Raw genomic sequence first — 17,175 nt, 5'->3', positions numbered from 1 at the left:
ACCTGGAAGGGTTCCAGCAGATGGACCAGATGGGGGAGAGAGAGCCCCCCGGCCGCTCAATCTTCACTTTTTCCTCGCCATTTTTGTTCCGTATGCTGATGATCCCATTGAACATCCCTAGAGCCAGGTACTGACCATCATTTGTCCAGCTGTTCATACAACCAATAAAGGGCATGGGGAGAGGGAAAGGGACACACAGAAGGTAAAACCAGTGAGAATGATGCCTTGGTCAAAATACAGTCTAATGAGGCAGTAACAGAAGGGCTCAGCCTGGTCTGGATGTAAAAATCAGAACACTGAACTTCAAGCCCCATTTATTTTTAAAATCAACAGTGAGATGTGAAGGCAGTATCACCTTTTCCTGAGTTCCCACGGTTTTCTGTACACACCTCCATGAAAGCCCGTAGCTTGTGCCTGCAACACCGAGCCAGTCTCCCTTCCCCACTCACCATTTCAACCTCCTCCTACTTCAAGAGCACCTAAGAACAGAATCTGTGTCTTGGTGTATTCCTAGCTTCTCACATAGGTAAGTGCTTAACAGATGTTGAATGAAAGAATGGCTACACTCAGAAGGTACACAGCCAGAGTAGCTACCATTTATAGTCTCTACTATATCAGGTACTGTGCTACCTGCTTTATACTCATTAGTTTGTGCACATTTCACAACAGCCCTATCGAGTCAGTATTTTTATCTCTATTTGTAAAATGAGGAAGCTCCTAAGGTCACAGAGCCTGTCAGTGACTAAATCTGGATTCAAATCCAGATCTAGTATCAAAGCCTATGCTTTCTCTAGCACACATGCAGCCTGGACAAGGACAGTCTCACTCCTCCAAGGTGCGAAAACTGCCACTGAGTATAGCTTTCTAGCTGAGGAGACTTATTGCTAGCTAATTACAGGAAGGCAACTTGTCGTTCTCTTTTGCTTGATGATCAAAGGCACAGGTCCTTCCCATGAAGTAGACAACAAAAGAAAAGAGAAAATATAGGGGCCCAAACTAACTAGGTCACACAAGAACATTTCCACTATGTGACCTAACCAGATTTTAAGAGTCCGTTTGGAAGAGGAGTGACTATACAGCCTACCTTCGGAGCTGCCTTTAACCCACCTGCAACAGGTGATCTTGCTACTGGATTTATGTTTGGAGACAGACTTCTGTTCAGGAGACCACAAGCCTTCAACACAAAATAATATAAAGGAAGATAAGATTAGATGGAATATTACTCAGCAATAAAGAGAAACAAACTATTGAGACACCTCCAGGGCTTTATGCTGTATGAAAAAGCCAATCTCAAAAAGTCCTGTACTATATGATTTCATTTTACAACATTCTCAACATGGCAAAATTCTACAGATATGGAGAACAGCTTAACAGTTACCAGGTGCCAGGGGGTAGGGATAACAGGAAGGGGATGGAGTTAAAGGAGTGTCTTTGTGGTGATGGTAATCTACACAGGTGATGAAATGACAGAACTATATACACATGCTGTGCCAGGCCCCGTTTCCTGGTAGAACTCTCTACTATCTTTGCACATGACAGCAAATCTATAGTTATTTCAAAAGAAAAAGAAAAAAAAGCAAGGTAGATTGGTGAATTTCTAGCCAACTTTTCAGAGGTTTAACTCAAAGAAATGGCAACTTCACAGTTCTTAACTATTACATTACAACCAGAGTACAACTTAGCATTCAAAGTAATGAACGCTGCATCCTGAAAATCAGTTTCCTCACCCAGGCCTCACTGACAGCACACTGTCTAGGCTGTGCCCTGTCCACGCCACACTGGCCAGTTTTGGTTTACCCCCTCCTGCTATTGGCTCAGTGCCCTATAACAGGCATTATGTCTAGGCAACATAAACAAATTCTACTCTTTGCCTGAGCCATGAAGTATGATCAAGAAGATAAATCCAGGGCAATAATATATTTACATGACAAGGTGCAACATCAAACAAGCTATTTGTTTCTCTGTCTCCCTCGTCCAGAATGCCTTCCCCAAATTTTCAAGCTGTGTACATCTTATCTATGCTCCACTGAGCCTGCCCGGAGCCTCCAGCAGAGGAAAGCTCTCCCTCCTGGGCCTCCCTCAGCACTACTTACCAGATCATGCTCTAGATACAACTGCATGGCCTAGGTCCAAGCCCTGGTCCCACCACTTATCGGCTGGGCAACCTCAAGTGAGTCACCAAACCACTCTAAGTCCCGGTTCTTTTTCATCAGTGGTGTGGGAAAGAGAATATCTGACCATAGGGGTGGTCATAGAGCTCAAACAAATTCATTTTAACTCTCAGCACAGTGCCTAGCACATCACAAGCATTCAACAAATATTATTATTATTGTTATTATCATCACTATTACTTGATGTTCTGTTTTTACAAATTCTACACCCCCACCTGCCTCAAACCATAGGCTCTTTGAGGGCAGGGATTATAAGTTTTCTTTTTAATCACAAAAGTAAGCCCAAAGGGGCATATGGGGGCTCACTCAGTTAAGGGTCCAACTCTTGATTTTTGACAATCTCACGATTCGTGAGATCAAGCCCTGTGTTGGGATTCTCTCTCTCCCTCTCTCTCTCTGTCCCTCCCGGGCTCACATATACACCTGTGCATGTTCTCTCTCTTTCAGAATAAATAAACAACAAAAAAGTAAGCACATAGACCAATGCCTCACATAGGGGTTAACATTTTTAATGAATGACCGTCCCTTTCCCTCTTATACAATGTGCTTTCAATTATATTCTCTCTCTTAAACCTCAGAACTCTGTCACTCTGGCAGTGAAATAGACAGGTAGGAATGTGTTCATCTGAGATAAGGACACTGAAATACTGAGAGGGATTACATGGTCTCTCACTCCTCGGTAATGGCTGTTCTATTGTACCCACTCTCAGCAAGGAAGACAGAACTGATGAGCTGAAAGCAAAATTGGCCTTAAATGGGGAGATAACCTACAGGCCTCTGCTCCTTCCTTCCCTGCCTCAAGGGCCCTTTCACTGGCCTCTGTGCCAGCACCATGCCAATGCCATGAGTGGGGCCACAGTGAGCTCCTGAGGGCATCAAGCCCCTCAGGAAGGACAGCTACAGCCACCAGACAAGAAATGGTGACACACTACACATACAAGGATGTTGGGAGACACAGAAGTGGGGACAATTACCGGTTCCTGCCAGATGAGGTGGGAAGGATCCCCAGAGGCAGCAACGCAAAGTTATGCCTGTGCTCTCCCGCCCTTCTTGCCATTTCCCTCCCTGGGGCCCTTCCTACTGGCTCCCAGATTTCGTGCCAGACTCAATGTCACCATTCACTCTTTTGGTTTCTCTACAATTTAAAGAAGAAGTGTCAGCCTCCCCTCAGCTATTGACGGGAGGGAAGTAGCATTAACTCCCTCAGGACAAAACCCACCACATTCTGAATGCATTTCAACATTTTTTTGCCCAGATTTTCAGTAATTTCGGGACAAGACATCAGGAATCAGAACTTACCAAAGTCATTAGAGGAACAAGATGCCAGTTGGTGGGTAACAGGGTTGTAGGAGACACACTGGATAGAATCATTGTGCCTAGGAAGTAAACACCTATAGGTTATTATGCGGCAAACCACAGATGCTTCAGTGGCAGCAACTGACGATTTCGTGATGAGCCCACAGTCTGACTACACACCACAGACTCTTATGCCAGTGACCAACAAAAAGCACAGGGATGAAGTCTCTTCTGCTGGACTGCCCCTCACTCACCGTCTTCCTCTCTTAAACATTACCCACCAGATGGCCTAGTTTAAAGGCAACCTCCTCCAGGACCAGCGTTCTTGGTACCTCTGGTTTGTGAGCTGATAATGATGTAAAGTACCTAGCCTAGCACCAGGTGCACACGAATTGCTTTATTCACGGCTATTAAGTATTGCTTTGTGGAGGCCTGGAAACACAGGACGGAGATGCAATGAGGATGTCACAGGCCAAGATCGGAAACACGGCAAATCCTGAGACAATAGTGAAAGCTGAGTGAATCATGTACCACACGTGTCATCTCAGCCTGTTTCATTTCCTCACTTCTGGGTAATGCTTTGCTTATAACCTCATTCATCAATTCATTCATTTATTCACTCATTCAAAAGTTGTTCATTGATGTGTATATCCATGTTCATAACAGCATTATTCAAAATATCCAAGAAATAGAAGCAACTTAATGTCCATCAATGACAGATGAAGGGATAAACAAAATGTGCTATATATGTGTATATATATACTAGAATATAACTCAGCCCTAAAAAGGAAAGGAATTCTAATACATGGATAAACCTAGAGAACATTAGGCTAAGTGAATAAACCAATCACAAAAGGATAGATACTGTATGATCTGCTTACATGAGGTGCCTAGAGAAGTCAAATTCATAGAGACAGAAAGTAAAATAGTGATTGCCAAGGGTTGAGGGTCCAGGGAATAGCATTTGTTTAATGGGTACAGAGTTTTGGTTTTGCAAGATGAAAAGAGAGATGGAGGTTTTATATAACAACATGAATGCACTTCATGACTGAACTATACACTGAAAAACTGGTTAAGATGATTAATTTATGTTATGTGTATTTCACCACAATTAAAAAGAAAAAAATATGTGAAGTACTGATTCTTTGCCAGGCATTGTACCAGGCATCAGGGACACAAGGGTCAGCAAAAATAGATGCCGTGTTTGCCTTCATGGAGTTTACAGGCTGATGGGAGATATCCATCAATCACCAGAATAAATGTAAAACTACAACTGTGAGAAATTCCAGGAAGGAGACCTGACTGCTTCTAGAGGGGCAGGAACGGCTGCACAAAGCAGCAACATATAAGCCTGAGATCTACAGAGCACATGGGGGTTGGCCTTGGGGAGGAACGGGAAGAACAGGAGCAGGGGCTCTGCAGAGAGGAAGCCTTGTGCACACTGTCTCCAAGTTTCTGGCTGTTGAAACTGGGTGGATGTGAGGCCACTCCCTGAAACAGGGGCATTAGAAGGGGACAGGATGGAGTCAGGTGGGATCTACGGTGTCAGATTAACTAAATTGAGCTACATGAAAACACCTAGCTCAGTGCTGGCGAGGCTAGTTTTGCTCAAGAAATGTTCATTCATTTGTTCATTATCCAACTTTCCTGTGCCCACCATACACTCTTTTCTGTAACTTAACCTCAAACTCAACTGTAGAGAAAAAAGTTCTTCCTTATATTATTTCTAAGGGGCTTTTGCTGCAATAACTCAATAAGAGCCAAACTAATAATACTACACACCCAAATTGTTACTTACGTATACTTCAGAATGCCTTCCAATTTTGAGGTCCAGATAATAACGCTTTTATCAGCCGATCCAGAAGCAAAGCGCTTGCCTAAAAGTTTTAAAAAGAAAACTCACATTTGTTTTAAACCAGCATTTCCCAAAGAGTATTTCCTAGAAAGGAGTTTCTTAGAAAACTAGTTCTTTAAGGTAACTAGTGTCAGCAGCTTCTCTACTTCTTTTTTTTTGGGGGGGGGGAGAAAAATAAATNTTGTTACTTACGTATACTTCAGAATGCCTTCCAATTTTGAGGTCCAGATAATAACGCTTTTATCAGCCGATCCAGAAGCAAAGCGCTTGCCTAAAAGTTTTAAAAAGAAAACTCACATTTGTTTTAAACCAGCATTTCCCAAAGAGTATTTCCTAGAAAGGAGTTTCTTAGAAAACTAGTTCTTTAAGGTAACTAGTGTCAGCAGCTTCTCTATTTCTTTTTTTTGGGGGGGGGAGAAAAATAAAAGGGGGGAGGGAAAGAGAGAGAGAGAGAAAGAGAGAGAGAGAGAAAGAGAGAGAGAGAGAAAGAGAGAGAGAGAGGATCTTAAGCAGGCTCCGCACTCAGCATGAAGCCCGACATGGGGCTTAATCCCACTATTCTGGGATCACAACCTGAGCCAAAATCAAGAGTTGGATGCTTAACCCACTCAGTCATCCAGGCACCCCTCTACTTCTTTTTCTTATCAGTACTGGGTGGCAGTTCAGGAAGTTTGGATTCAAATTTTACTTTGTCTGGCAGTGAGTAAACAAACATGTATTGAGGGCCTACTACATGCTAGTATCATGTTCTATGCTGAGGATTAAGTAGTAATTAAAGCATACATAATCCCTCCCTTCGCAGAGTTTAGTGGAGTGGGAAAAGTAGGCATTGAATGAGTTTAATCCAACATGAACATAATGTGCTAAGAAAAGAAATGAGTCCTAGGAAACAGAATGACTGTGGGACCTAATTTAGATGAGGGAAAACCTTTTCAGGAGGAGAATCTTCAGTTGAGACCTAAAGAATGAGCAAAGCTTAGCCAGGTAGAGGCAAAAGACCCATCCACATGGATAGAAAAAATACACAAAGGCCCTGAGGTAAGAAAAGCCTGGTATGTCTGAGCAGCTGAGAGGCAGCAGCATGAAATACCAAGAGCCAAGGAGGAGGTGGGTGGGGGATAGATCTCTAGAAGCTTCATGACATCTTGTTTTTCAACCCAAAGAAAGGCTTTAAGCAAGACCAACAAATGAGATTTTCATGTCCACACTACTTGGGCTTTATGAAAGAATGGACTAGGTCTCTCGGGTGGTTCTGGCTGCGTGCTCCCCTGCGCCCTTCGTTGCCACGCCCTGCCAAATTAAAGAAATCAAGGACTTCCTGCTCACAGCCAGGTGAAAGGATGCCAAATCCATCGAGATCAAGAGAAATAAGTATGGGGCACCTGGGTGGCTTAGTCAGTTGAACATCCAGTTTCGGCTTAGGTCATGACCTTACGGTTCGTGAGTTTGAGCCCCACATTGGGCTCATTGCTGTCAGCGCAGAGCCTGCTTTGGATCCTTTGTCCCCATCTTTCTCTCTCAAAAATAAATAAAACATTTTTAAAACAAATAAAATAAAATAATAATAAGGATAACATGAAGTTTAAGGGTCGATACAGCAGATCCCTTTACACTTTGGTCATCACAAAGAGAAAGAAGAGAAACTGAAGCAGTCCCTGCCCCTAGGTCTGGCACTGAAGGAGCTGAAATGAACCTAGCACACTGATTTGAACTGTATTAAAGTTTTTAAAATTTTTTAAAAATCATGAAAGAACAGACCAGAGAGAGGCAACATATAATAAGGAATTACTTATTAATTACATTGTTGCAAATTTGCAAGTAGTACTTAGAAGTGGGGCAGGGTATCAATGCAACACACAATAGGGAGACTTCACCTACTCTGGTGAGAGATAACACTAAAGAATTAACCAAAGAATTATGCTGAGTGAAATAAGTCAGTCAAAGAAAGACAGGTATCATATGTTTTCACTCATATGTGCATCTTGAGAAACTTAATGGAAGACCATGGGGGAAGAAGGGAAAGGGGGAAAAATAGTTACAAACAGAAAGGGAGGAAGGCAAACCATAAGAGACTCTTAAATACAGACAACAATCTGACAGTTGATGGGGGGAGTTGGGGAGAGGGGAAATGGGTGATGGGGCATTGAGGGGTACATTTGTTGGGAGGAGCGCTAGGTGTTATATGCAAACGATGAACCACAAGAATCTACCCCCAAAACCATACTTTATACACTATATGTTAGCCAATTGTCAATAAACTATATTAAAAAAAAAAAAAGAATTAGTCATGGGCCAGATTTTGTAAACTTTCTTAAGGCTTTTTATTTATTTTTTTACTTTTTTTTATGTTTTATTTTTGAGAGAGAGAGAGAGACAGCGTGAGCAGGGGAGGGTCAAAGAGAGAGGGAGACACAGAATCTGAAACAGGCTCCAGGCTCTGAGCGGTAAGCACAGAGCCCGACGTGGGACTCCAACCCAGGAACCATGAGATCATGACCTGAGCGGAAGTCAGACACCCAACCAACTGAACCAACTGAGCCACCAAGGTGCCCCTTTTTAGACTTTGTTCTTAAGGCAAGTAGAAGCTGACCTCTGGGCAAGTCACTGTTTTCTGAGCTTCTACATCTGAAACATAAAGGGATAATAACTCCTTCCTGAGAGGCTCTGGGGGTAGGGGGGGACAACTAAAATATTGGTAAAACACTTTTCACAATGGCTGGAACAGTGGATATCTGGGTGAGCCATATGACACTGCTGCATCCACACCAAAGACACAGAAGCTGCTTTGATTTGTTCTTATTTCTGTCACTCCTGCCCCAGCACCGGCAGACGGGGACAGCAGGTGACAGAGACTATGGGCTAGGGGCTGGAGTGTGAGTTGGAATTCCCAGGGAAGGTACCAGCTGCAGCACCTGAAATAAGTTCCTGAACATCTCCATGCTTTCATCTCCTCATCTGAAAAATGGCTGCAACAACTGCATTCACCTCACAGTAGTTGAAACGATTAAATGAGATTAAAATATTTCAGACAATACCCAGAATAGAATCAATGCTAAAAATATATATATATTAGCTATTANCTGCCCCAGCACCGGCAGACGGGGACAGCAGGTGACAGAGACTATGGGCTAGGGGCTGGAGTGTGAGTTGGAATTCCCAGGGAAGGTACCAGCTGCAGCACCTGAAATAAGTTCCTGAACATCTCCATGCTTTCATCTCCTCATCTGAAAAATGGCTGCAACAACTGCATTCACCTCACAGTAGTTGAAACGATTAAATGAGATTAAAATATTTCAGACAATACCCAGAATAGAATCAATGCTAAAAATATATATATATATTAGCTATTCTTACAATTATATCTTCATATTGTCTCATTTTTCTTGAACCAAAAAACTAGTTCTTACACATCTTTATGTCATGGTTACTTATTAAATATTTATTAAACTTAAGGGAGACACTGGAAACAAGCACATTTAAAGAGCAATACCATAATTGAGAGTATTTCCCTTTCTAGATCCAGGAGAAAAGGCCAATTTAGAGGAACTAAGACTTCTGAATCATGACGTGAGTGTCATGAAGAGGCAGCATGAAGCACTAGAGGGCTCGAGGCCTCTGTGGTCGGAGGGCCTGGGGCAGGCCCCGCTCTGCCACCGTCACCTGTAAATTGCTCCGAGCCTGTTTTCTCCTCCATGAGAGGAGCTGGGAACTCCTTCCCTGAGTGCTTCAGAGTGTTGTTGGGAAGATCAGACCTAATGATGTGTGTGACCGAATTCTGCAAATGCTGACAAATGCCACTAATGGCAGGCCACACTCTGACACCCTCAAGGGCCCTGGTGGCAAAGCAAGCCAAAGAGTCCCTAGGCTTATAAACTCCAGAGACCCAAAGGCCTTCTCACGGCATTACTCTGAATTTGAACCCAAACATGCACATAAAACAAAACAAAACAACCCAAAAAGAAAAAAAAAACCCAAAACAAAAAACTATTGCTACTGTGGCACAGCACACTTGACTATGAGACAAGAAATAATGTTGCTTTTGCCACTAACTTTCCACATGACTTTAGCAGGTTACTTGACTTTACCATGTCTTTACATCGGGCTAAAATGAAGACACTGGGCTAGATGAGACTGAAACTATACCCACAAAATTGTGTGTTTATAGGAAGAATTTGCACTTTTCTCTGAAGAGGTCTAGAGCTTTCGTTGGATTCTCAAAGAGGTTCATCATCCAAAAGAAGTTAAAAACCTGGAACCTGAATGATCTCCAAGGTTCATTCAAGCACTAGAACATCCCAATTCTGTGCCTTCTCAGCAGTGGTCACAGAGTGTAACCTCTCATCCTATATCCGCATGACACATGAGGAAATTGAGACTCAAAGGGACTCAATAAGTACCTCAAACTTCCAGAACCTTTGGGAGTGGAACTTAGAGCCATCTCATTCCAAAGCCCATGTTCTTTCCACCAATCCCACATGGAGGATTCACCATTCTCGACTGCCACGTCTCCTCTTTATCACCTCCCCACATCCAGTAACCCTTCAAGTCCACCAGAGCCTCTCCACTGCCCACCCCGTTGTGGTCCTCTAATCCCTCATTACAATGGCCGATAGTTCAAAGTCAACGTATATAATCACTGCTTTGCATACATCCTCCACTCCCTTGCCCTCCTATTTCATCTTCAGAGGTGCTTGCAAACCTACCAATTTGGTTAAATCCAACTCTCCAACACCCCTGTCCCTGCATCTATGCAGCTCAAAGTAGCAGAGAAAAAGACATAATCACACCACGGAAATAAATCTCATTTTCCATTCATAACCAGCTTCAAGTGGGCCTTTTGTGTTGCTTAGGATTTCACAGTACATTCATTCAGTCATTCTCCCAAGTGGCAATTTTCCAGTTTTTCTTTACTCCTCAACTCTCTGATACCTCCCTCCCCATCCTCACTCTCAGGTGACATTGCTTCCTACTTCACTGAAAGAATGGAAAAGAATTTCCATTAGATTCCTAATACCACATGCCCCCACTTGCCAACACCATGGTGGTGCCTTCCACCTTCCCACCATGTCCCACCCAGGTCACGGGTCCCCTCTCCTCTTGCCAACTCAACAACTCTGTCCTGGCAAGTCCTCCCCTTCTCTCCTCCAGCATCAACGTTTCTCGGATTCAACATGTCCTAAACTGAACTCCTGATCTTCCACTGTAAGTTTCTCTACCTGAAACCTTTCCCATCTCAGTGGAAAGCAACTCCAACCTTTTCAGTAGCTCAGGTCAAAACCCTTGGAGCCACACCTGACTACTTTCTTCACATCACACACACCATCTTTCAGGCGATCCTATTTGCTGCACCTTCAAACCATACCCAGAATCTGACCACTCCTTACTACTTCCTTGGCTCCCACAGAGGTCTGGGCCACCGTCACTAGTGTTATAAAACTTGTCTAATGATGCTTTCTTCACTGTCTCCCTGCCCCAACCCTCACCCCCTACAGTCTGTTTCCAAAACATCAGCTAAAGGGATCCTTTTAAAAACATAAATCAAATCAATCTCTCCTCTGCTCAGAAGTCTTTAGTGGTTCCCCATTTTCACTAAGAATCTAAGTCAAAGTCCTTATAACAGCCACACGATCTAGCCACCGTATCCACACCTATTACCTCTCTACCCTTATCCCTTACTGTTCCCGATTCTCTCCGCTAAAGCCCCTGGAAGGCGCATGCCCACCTGAGGGCCTTTGCAATGGTTTTTCCCTTTGCAAGAAGCTCTCTTCCTCTGGATGCCCATTATCAGATTCTCACTGCCTCTCCACCCTCAAGACTTTGCTCATCTGTCCCTGTCTCAATAAACCCACCGTCACCACCCTATTCATTCCCATACCCATCCCTGCCCCACCCAGCGTTCTCAGTTCCCCTTCTTCTGCCTTACTTCCAGCATACTGTTTAATTTACTTAATTATCTCAAGGACCTAGAATAATGCTTGGCACATAGATGGCCCTCAATAAATACTTATTGACTTGAATGATTGAAATGAAATAAGAGACTTAACTAAATTCTGCAACCACAAGTTGTATGTTAGCTTACTAACAATAATTAAGGAGTGACTAAAGAGAAAAATGAGTAGCCATGAGGCCGTCACAGAGAGTATAAAACCAGAACAGCCTCTTACCATCCTTTGCATATGCCACACAGTACACAGTATCTTTGTGTCCCTTTAGGGGCTGAAGTAAGGTGCCATCAGAGGTGTCATAAACCTGGCAAAAAAGACACAAAATTACAGATTATCCACATGAGTCCATTAGTTAGAATTCCTGCAGGTTGCTGCTGCTTTTTTAATTTAAATGACAAAAGATTTGTCAATATTCAAAATTTGTATCAAGTAAAAACTACACCAAAAAAACAGAAAGAATGTGACTCCAAGTGGAGAAACCCAACAAGTAGAGGTCTCGACTCTGTGGATTACGTGGCCAGGAACATACCACTAATCCTTGAGAAACAGAAGTTCACTTTGTGGAACTTCACTACAAAGTTCATTCATCTTATGGGAACTTGGATATATGACCAATCAAGCTAGACCCTCCCAAATAAAGCCTACACAAAGGGCCAGCTACAACATGATTAAATGTTAGTACTAGCCTACCTCTGGCATCAACATCATAGAGAGATGTTTCATCTTTGCTATAACGTCATAGACTGGAACTCTGAGTTTGCAAATCAGAGGAAATATTATAAAACCCAGCTGTAACATGGATTTAGGATATTTTGTAGCACTGTAACATCTTATAAGTGTGTGGATATTTAAAAAACACACTAGCTGAGTAATCAAGGCAAAACCCTCCAGAAACAGTGTTAGAGAAGATAACCTATGAAAAAAAAAGTAAAAGGATTTGGATTGTTTACCCTGGTGAGAAGTCTGCAGAACCATTTAAGCAAGGCTTTAAGATTATGTAGTTATCAGAGAATGGAAATCAGTCAGTCTGCATATCTGGAGACAACAGAGCAAGGGGAAGTGGACTTACGCAGGAGGAAGGAGAGATCATACAAAGGTTTTTAGGTCAAACATAAAGAGTCCTCTGAAAATTACTTTTATATACTGGGATAAGTTCCAGAGGGAGCTATATTCTTTGAAAATATGAAAAAAGGACAGCATCCATATGGAATTGTTTAGGTAGGCCAATGCCTAAAAGTTGGGGTCAAGCTATCTGGCTTCTCAAGGAGGGAGCCCCTTCAGTCTTGTTGCTTGAATTTTTCAGGGGGACAAAATGTGAACTGACACTAGCCCAGTTTCAAAGGCATTTTGATTAATTGTTTTCATCTCTTTCATGGGTGTCTCAAAGTAAAAAAGGGAAAGATTAATGACTCCAAAAGAGGTATTGTTCACAGGTTCCTATCTGATAGACCGTTTACTTACCTGTTTTAAATAGCCCATTTCCTTCCCTATTAAAAAGTAATGACTGGTTTTTCCGTCCTTGCCTTTTTCATCTTAAAAAAAAGGGTCAAATTTCAGAGCACTTACAAGAGGGAGAGGGGAAAAAAAGCACTTAAAAAGGAAACTCAGACAAAATCCTACCAGTAATCTGTTTCCTGCAGCCAGAATCAGTTGCGTTCCATCGGGCTTAAATGCGAGGTCATATATACTAAACAGGAGACAAGACAAGACAAAAGGACAATTAGGGTTGAAAATGACGAGGTCTGCTAATGGCCAGGAAAGCAAACTTTACTTCCATTATGAAATACTGCTTGTGTATATGAGAGAGAAAAATAATGGCTGAGAATTGCATTTGGTTGCAAATTCCGTTCAACCACCGCACCTTGGCAACCCATTCAATCACTATTTACTCGGCAGTTAGCTTCATGTCCCAGTTTTCACTTGCCCAGAAGCCAGCGGCCAGAGATGATTCAACGGGTCAACAGTTGAAGACACTAACTCTCCTATAAAGACTACACCAGCTGAGAGAATACGTGAGAGCTACTAAATGCACGTCTCTGAGAAGTTGGTCATTTACTAAAATATCATTATTATTTCCAACCAACTGGATACTTAAGGAATGCCTCTTAGGTGCTAGGCAGTAACTGATACAAAATGAGTAAATCACACTCGCTCCCTGCCCTCAAGGAAATTACCATCCAGTGGGAAGATACATGTTCACAAAGAACTACCTTTTGGGGGAGAAGAAGGGCGGAAATGGTGGGGGAAAGGGAGAGAGGCAAACCATGAGAGACTCTTGAATGCTGACAAAAACTGAGGACTGATGGATGTAGGGGGGAGGGGGGATGGGCATGGAGGAGGACACTTTTGGGGATGAGCACTGAGTGTTATGTGGAAACTAATTTGACAATAAACTATTTGTAAAAAAAAAAAGAACTACCTTTTGTCATCAACTCTGAGCATACATTTTTTTTCACATTTTAAAATCTCTGAGGTTGGGGGTGAGGGTGGCACGCCTGGGTAGCTTGGTGGGTTAAGCGTCCAACTCCTGATTTTGGCTCAAGTCATGATCTCAAGGTTCATGAGTTCAAGCCCCGCATCAGGCTGTGCACTGACAACATGAAGCCTGCTTGGGATTCTGTCTCCCTCTGTCTCTCTGCCCCTCCCCTGCTTGCTCTCTATCTCTTGCAAAATAAATAAAAATAAACTTAAAAAAATAAAAAATAAAATACCTGAGGTACAGATGTGTCTTATAACTGATGATATCAGCTTAACTAGAAGCATTTTTTTTCTTTCTTAGCGGTACTTAAAATAATGGTATTTTACAATCAGTGACCTCTGAGATTAGATGAATACAGAATAATACTGTGTGAAGATTTTAGGAGATACATTAAAACAGATATTACAGGATTCAAACAAGGAAGATGCAGAGGAAGATTTGGAGAAAGGATGAGAAAAAGCTTCATGAAGAAAGAAGTATGTGAGAAAAGCAGGGCTTTTGAGACATGCAGGAGATCAGAGGGGGCAGCATTTCAGGCAAAGAAAACAGAACAAGCAAAGACATGAAGGTGGGGAATAATCTAAATAATCAAATTTGACTGAAACTGGCTATATGCAAGGCAGTAGGGAGAGAGGAGGCTAGAAAAACAGGCTGGAGACATATTGCAATGATTCTTGAATGCCCTAGGCAGGGGATTCCATTAGTTCAGGTGACTCTCGTAAAAACGTGCTAGAAAGCACTGCCACGACAGCCTCTCGTAAAGGTTTAGCATGGGGTACGTTTACCTGATACCTGCAGTCATCTGGAAATACAGACCCCGGGTAAGAGCACTTGCAGCGTTTTGCAAAGATACTCTGAGCTGAGCTCTTCCAATGCATTATTTCATTTCATCTCCACAATTCTATGAAGTAAGAATCATTACTGGGGTGCCTGGGTGGCTTAGTCAGTTGAGCATCCGACTTCGGTTCAGGTCAGGATGCCATGGCTCGTGAATTCGAGCCCTGCGTCGGGCTCTGTGCTGACAGCTCAGAGTCTAGAGCCTGCTTCGGGTTCTGTGTCTCTCTCTCTCTCTCTGCCCCTCCCCCATTGGTGCTCTGTCTCTGTCTCAAAAATAAATATAAACATTAAAAAAAATTTTTTTTAAAGAATTATTACTCAGTTTTGTAGTTGAGGACACCATAACTCAGAGGGATCAAGTATCTTACCCAACATTACACAAACAGCAAGTGGCAGGGTCACAATTTCAACTCGGGTCTGACTGTAGAGTCTGTGCTATACTACCTTCTAGTTGCTTGAACTATTGCCAAATATGACAAATCTCTGTTATCTTTAATACTTTAATACAATATTTAAATACAAATATTTAATACAATAACAGTGGCTAACATTTATTAAACATATTTATTTACTATGTATGCTAAGTACAGTTTAAATGTTTTACGTGTATTAGCTCCCTTAACCCTCACAACCCTATACCTATTTCACAAATGAGACAAATTAAGACATAGAGAAGCTAAGTAACTTGCCGGAAAATAAACTGCTACTGAGTGGAGATGGAACCAGAATTCAAATCCAGGCAGTCTTGGCTCCAAAGACCAAGATCTAATCACTATGATTTGTGGCCCTTATTTTCATTATTATTAGCATATGCCACAGTTGATAATATAATTAGCAACAGTTGCCATGCTTTATCAATAGGGGAAAAAAGGCATTACATGCAGAATTCAAAAAGTTTTTTATATAGGTTCTGTCAACCACAGCAGCTTCCTTTAATAAAAGTAATTTTTAAAATAATACTAATTCTTCACATATCTTCAGCAGCTGGCTGATGATTATTACACCCTTTCCAGCTGGGCATCCCTCTTGATAGGCGCAAACACAGACACTGAGTTCTTCAACTTCCTCCCTATTAGTTGGTAACAGATCTGGGCCTTACTGTTTCCTGGGCTTTCTTTCTCTGAACCTAGGGGGAAATGTACATGGCGTGTATCACACTGAGGAGAAGCAGGGCGGTAAAGTGAAAATCAGAGGGGTGTTGGGGCCAGAACTGATGTCCTGTCCAAGCTTTAGAACTCACCTACAAAACAAGGCAAGAGCGCCGCCGTCGCTCCTCTGAGTGCACAGGCCGCCCTTGGGCAAGCACCTGACACCTGTGGGTTGCCGTGATGAGGTACCAGATTTTGGAAAGGATGTGCACTTCTCTTTTATAGTCAACCGTGGTCATGGGGCTCCCTTTCTGCATTGTAGATAATCTAAGCTCATTAAAGTGCTTCCTGAGGAGATCTTCTTTATAAAGATCATTTGGGGTTGAATTCTCAGAAAATCATCTGAGTGATTTAGACCAAGTCTTTTTTTTTTTTTAATATTTTTATTTCTAGGACAGAGAGAGAGAGAGACAGCGTGAGCAGGGGAGGGTCAGAGAGAGAGGGAGACACAGACTCTGAAATAGGCTCCAGGCTCTGAGCTGGCAGTCAGCACAGAGCCCGACACGGGGCTCGAACCCACGAACCGCGAGATCATGACCTAAGCGAAAGTCGCTTAATCAACTAAGCCACTCAGGCACCCCTGATTTGGACCAAGTCTTAAACTGTCTTCCTCTCAGATATGAACATTCATTTTCTCTAAATGTCTTGAAATTTGGGGCGCCTGCGTGGTTCAGTGGGTTAAGCGTCCAACTGCAGCTCAAGTCATGATCTCATGGTCCATGAGTTCAAGCCCTGCATCCAGCTCTGCTCTGACAGCTTGGAGCCTGGAGCCTGCTTCGGATTCTGTGTCTCCATCTCTCTCTGCCCCTCCCCTGCTCACACTCACTCTCTCTCAAAAATAAACATTAAAAAAATTTTTAATCAAACATTTAAAAATAAATAAATAAAAAATAAATGTCTTGAAATTAGCCTTCCTAAAGTATAATGTTCAACTTAACCCAATCTAAACTTTCAATGTACTTAAGATTCTGTATAATTTATCATAGTTCTGAATTACATAATCTTCTATATTTTACATTGTTTCAAATACTATCTTGCCCCCTTAATTATAGTCCTGTGCATTTAAGGGCAAGGGCTCTGTTTTAGACATTTATGGGCCTTTGGTACATGGCACTGTTCTAGACACAAAATGAATACAACCAACAAACTGACAGTGTTTTACCTTGAACCCCTCAGACTTTAATTACATCATGGAACTATGAAACCAAATAAAGGAAACCTCATTTAAAACTGAGCTGAGGCCAGAAGGGGGAGCTCTCATGGTGTACCACTTGCTGCAGCCCTTTGAAGACTCAACAGGGAGAAGCCTGTGCCTCACCACCCTAGATGAAGGCAGATTCTTCTCCTTGCCCAGCAACAGCCCAGCCAGTGAGAGGCTGTCACAACTCAGCCAATGAAAAGCCACTACACTTTGGGCCCCCAGGTTAATGGATTTTTTGTTTAT

The 17,175-nt window shown here is 42.5% G+C and overlaps 1 protein-coding gene and 1 pseudogene across 9 annotated transcripts in view; one reads left to right on the top strand and one right to left on the bottom strand.

Annotated features, from left to right (window-relative positions):
- The window catches only part of IFT122 (intraflagellar transport 122), a 74,233-nt gene that overhangs the window by 53,195 nt on the left and 3,863 nt on the right, over nt 1-17,175 (bottom strand). For 5 of the 9 annotated variants that reach the window (XM_077751605.1, XM_077751606.1, XM_077751607.1 and 2 more), the window contains exons 1-2: nt 1,108-1,167; nt 3-149 (exon numbers count right to left, since the gene is read on the bottom strand). In XM_077751605.1, the coding sequence (XP_077607731.1) occupies nt 3-115 (113 nt within the window). In that variant the 5' untranslated portion in view covers nt 116-149; nt 1,108-1,167. Of the gene's footprint in view, nt 1-2; nt 150-1,107; nt 1,175-3,470; nt 3,548-5,265; nt 5,343-5,514; nt 5,594-11,486; nt 11,572-12,887; nt 12,955-17,175 lie in introns of those variants that run through there. The other 4 variants (XM_077751612.1, XM_077751614.1, XM_077751609.1 and 1 more) reach the window with 2 other exon arrangements.
- LOC144221187 (large ribosomal subunit protein eL38 pseudogene) lies at nt 6,377-7,013 on the top strand (annotated as a pseudogene).

Source organism: Crocuta crocuta, unplaced genomic scaffold (assembly GCF_008692635.1).
Source record: "Crocuta crocuta isolate KB4526 unplaced genomic scaffold, BGI_CrCroc_1.0 scaffold69-1, whole genome shotgun sequence".
Taxonomy (NCBI): domain Eukaryota; kingdom Metazoa; phylum Chordata; class Mammalia; order Carnivora; family Hyaenidae; genus Crocuta; species Crocuta crocuta.
The sequence above is the reverse complement of the archived record's forward strand: the minus strand, read 5'-3'. Positions and strand labels throughout refer to the sequence as shown.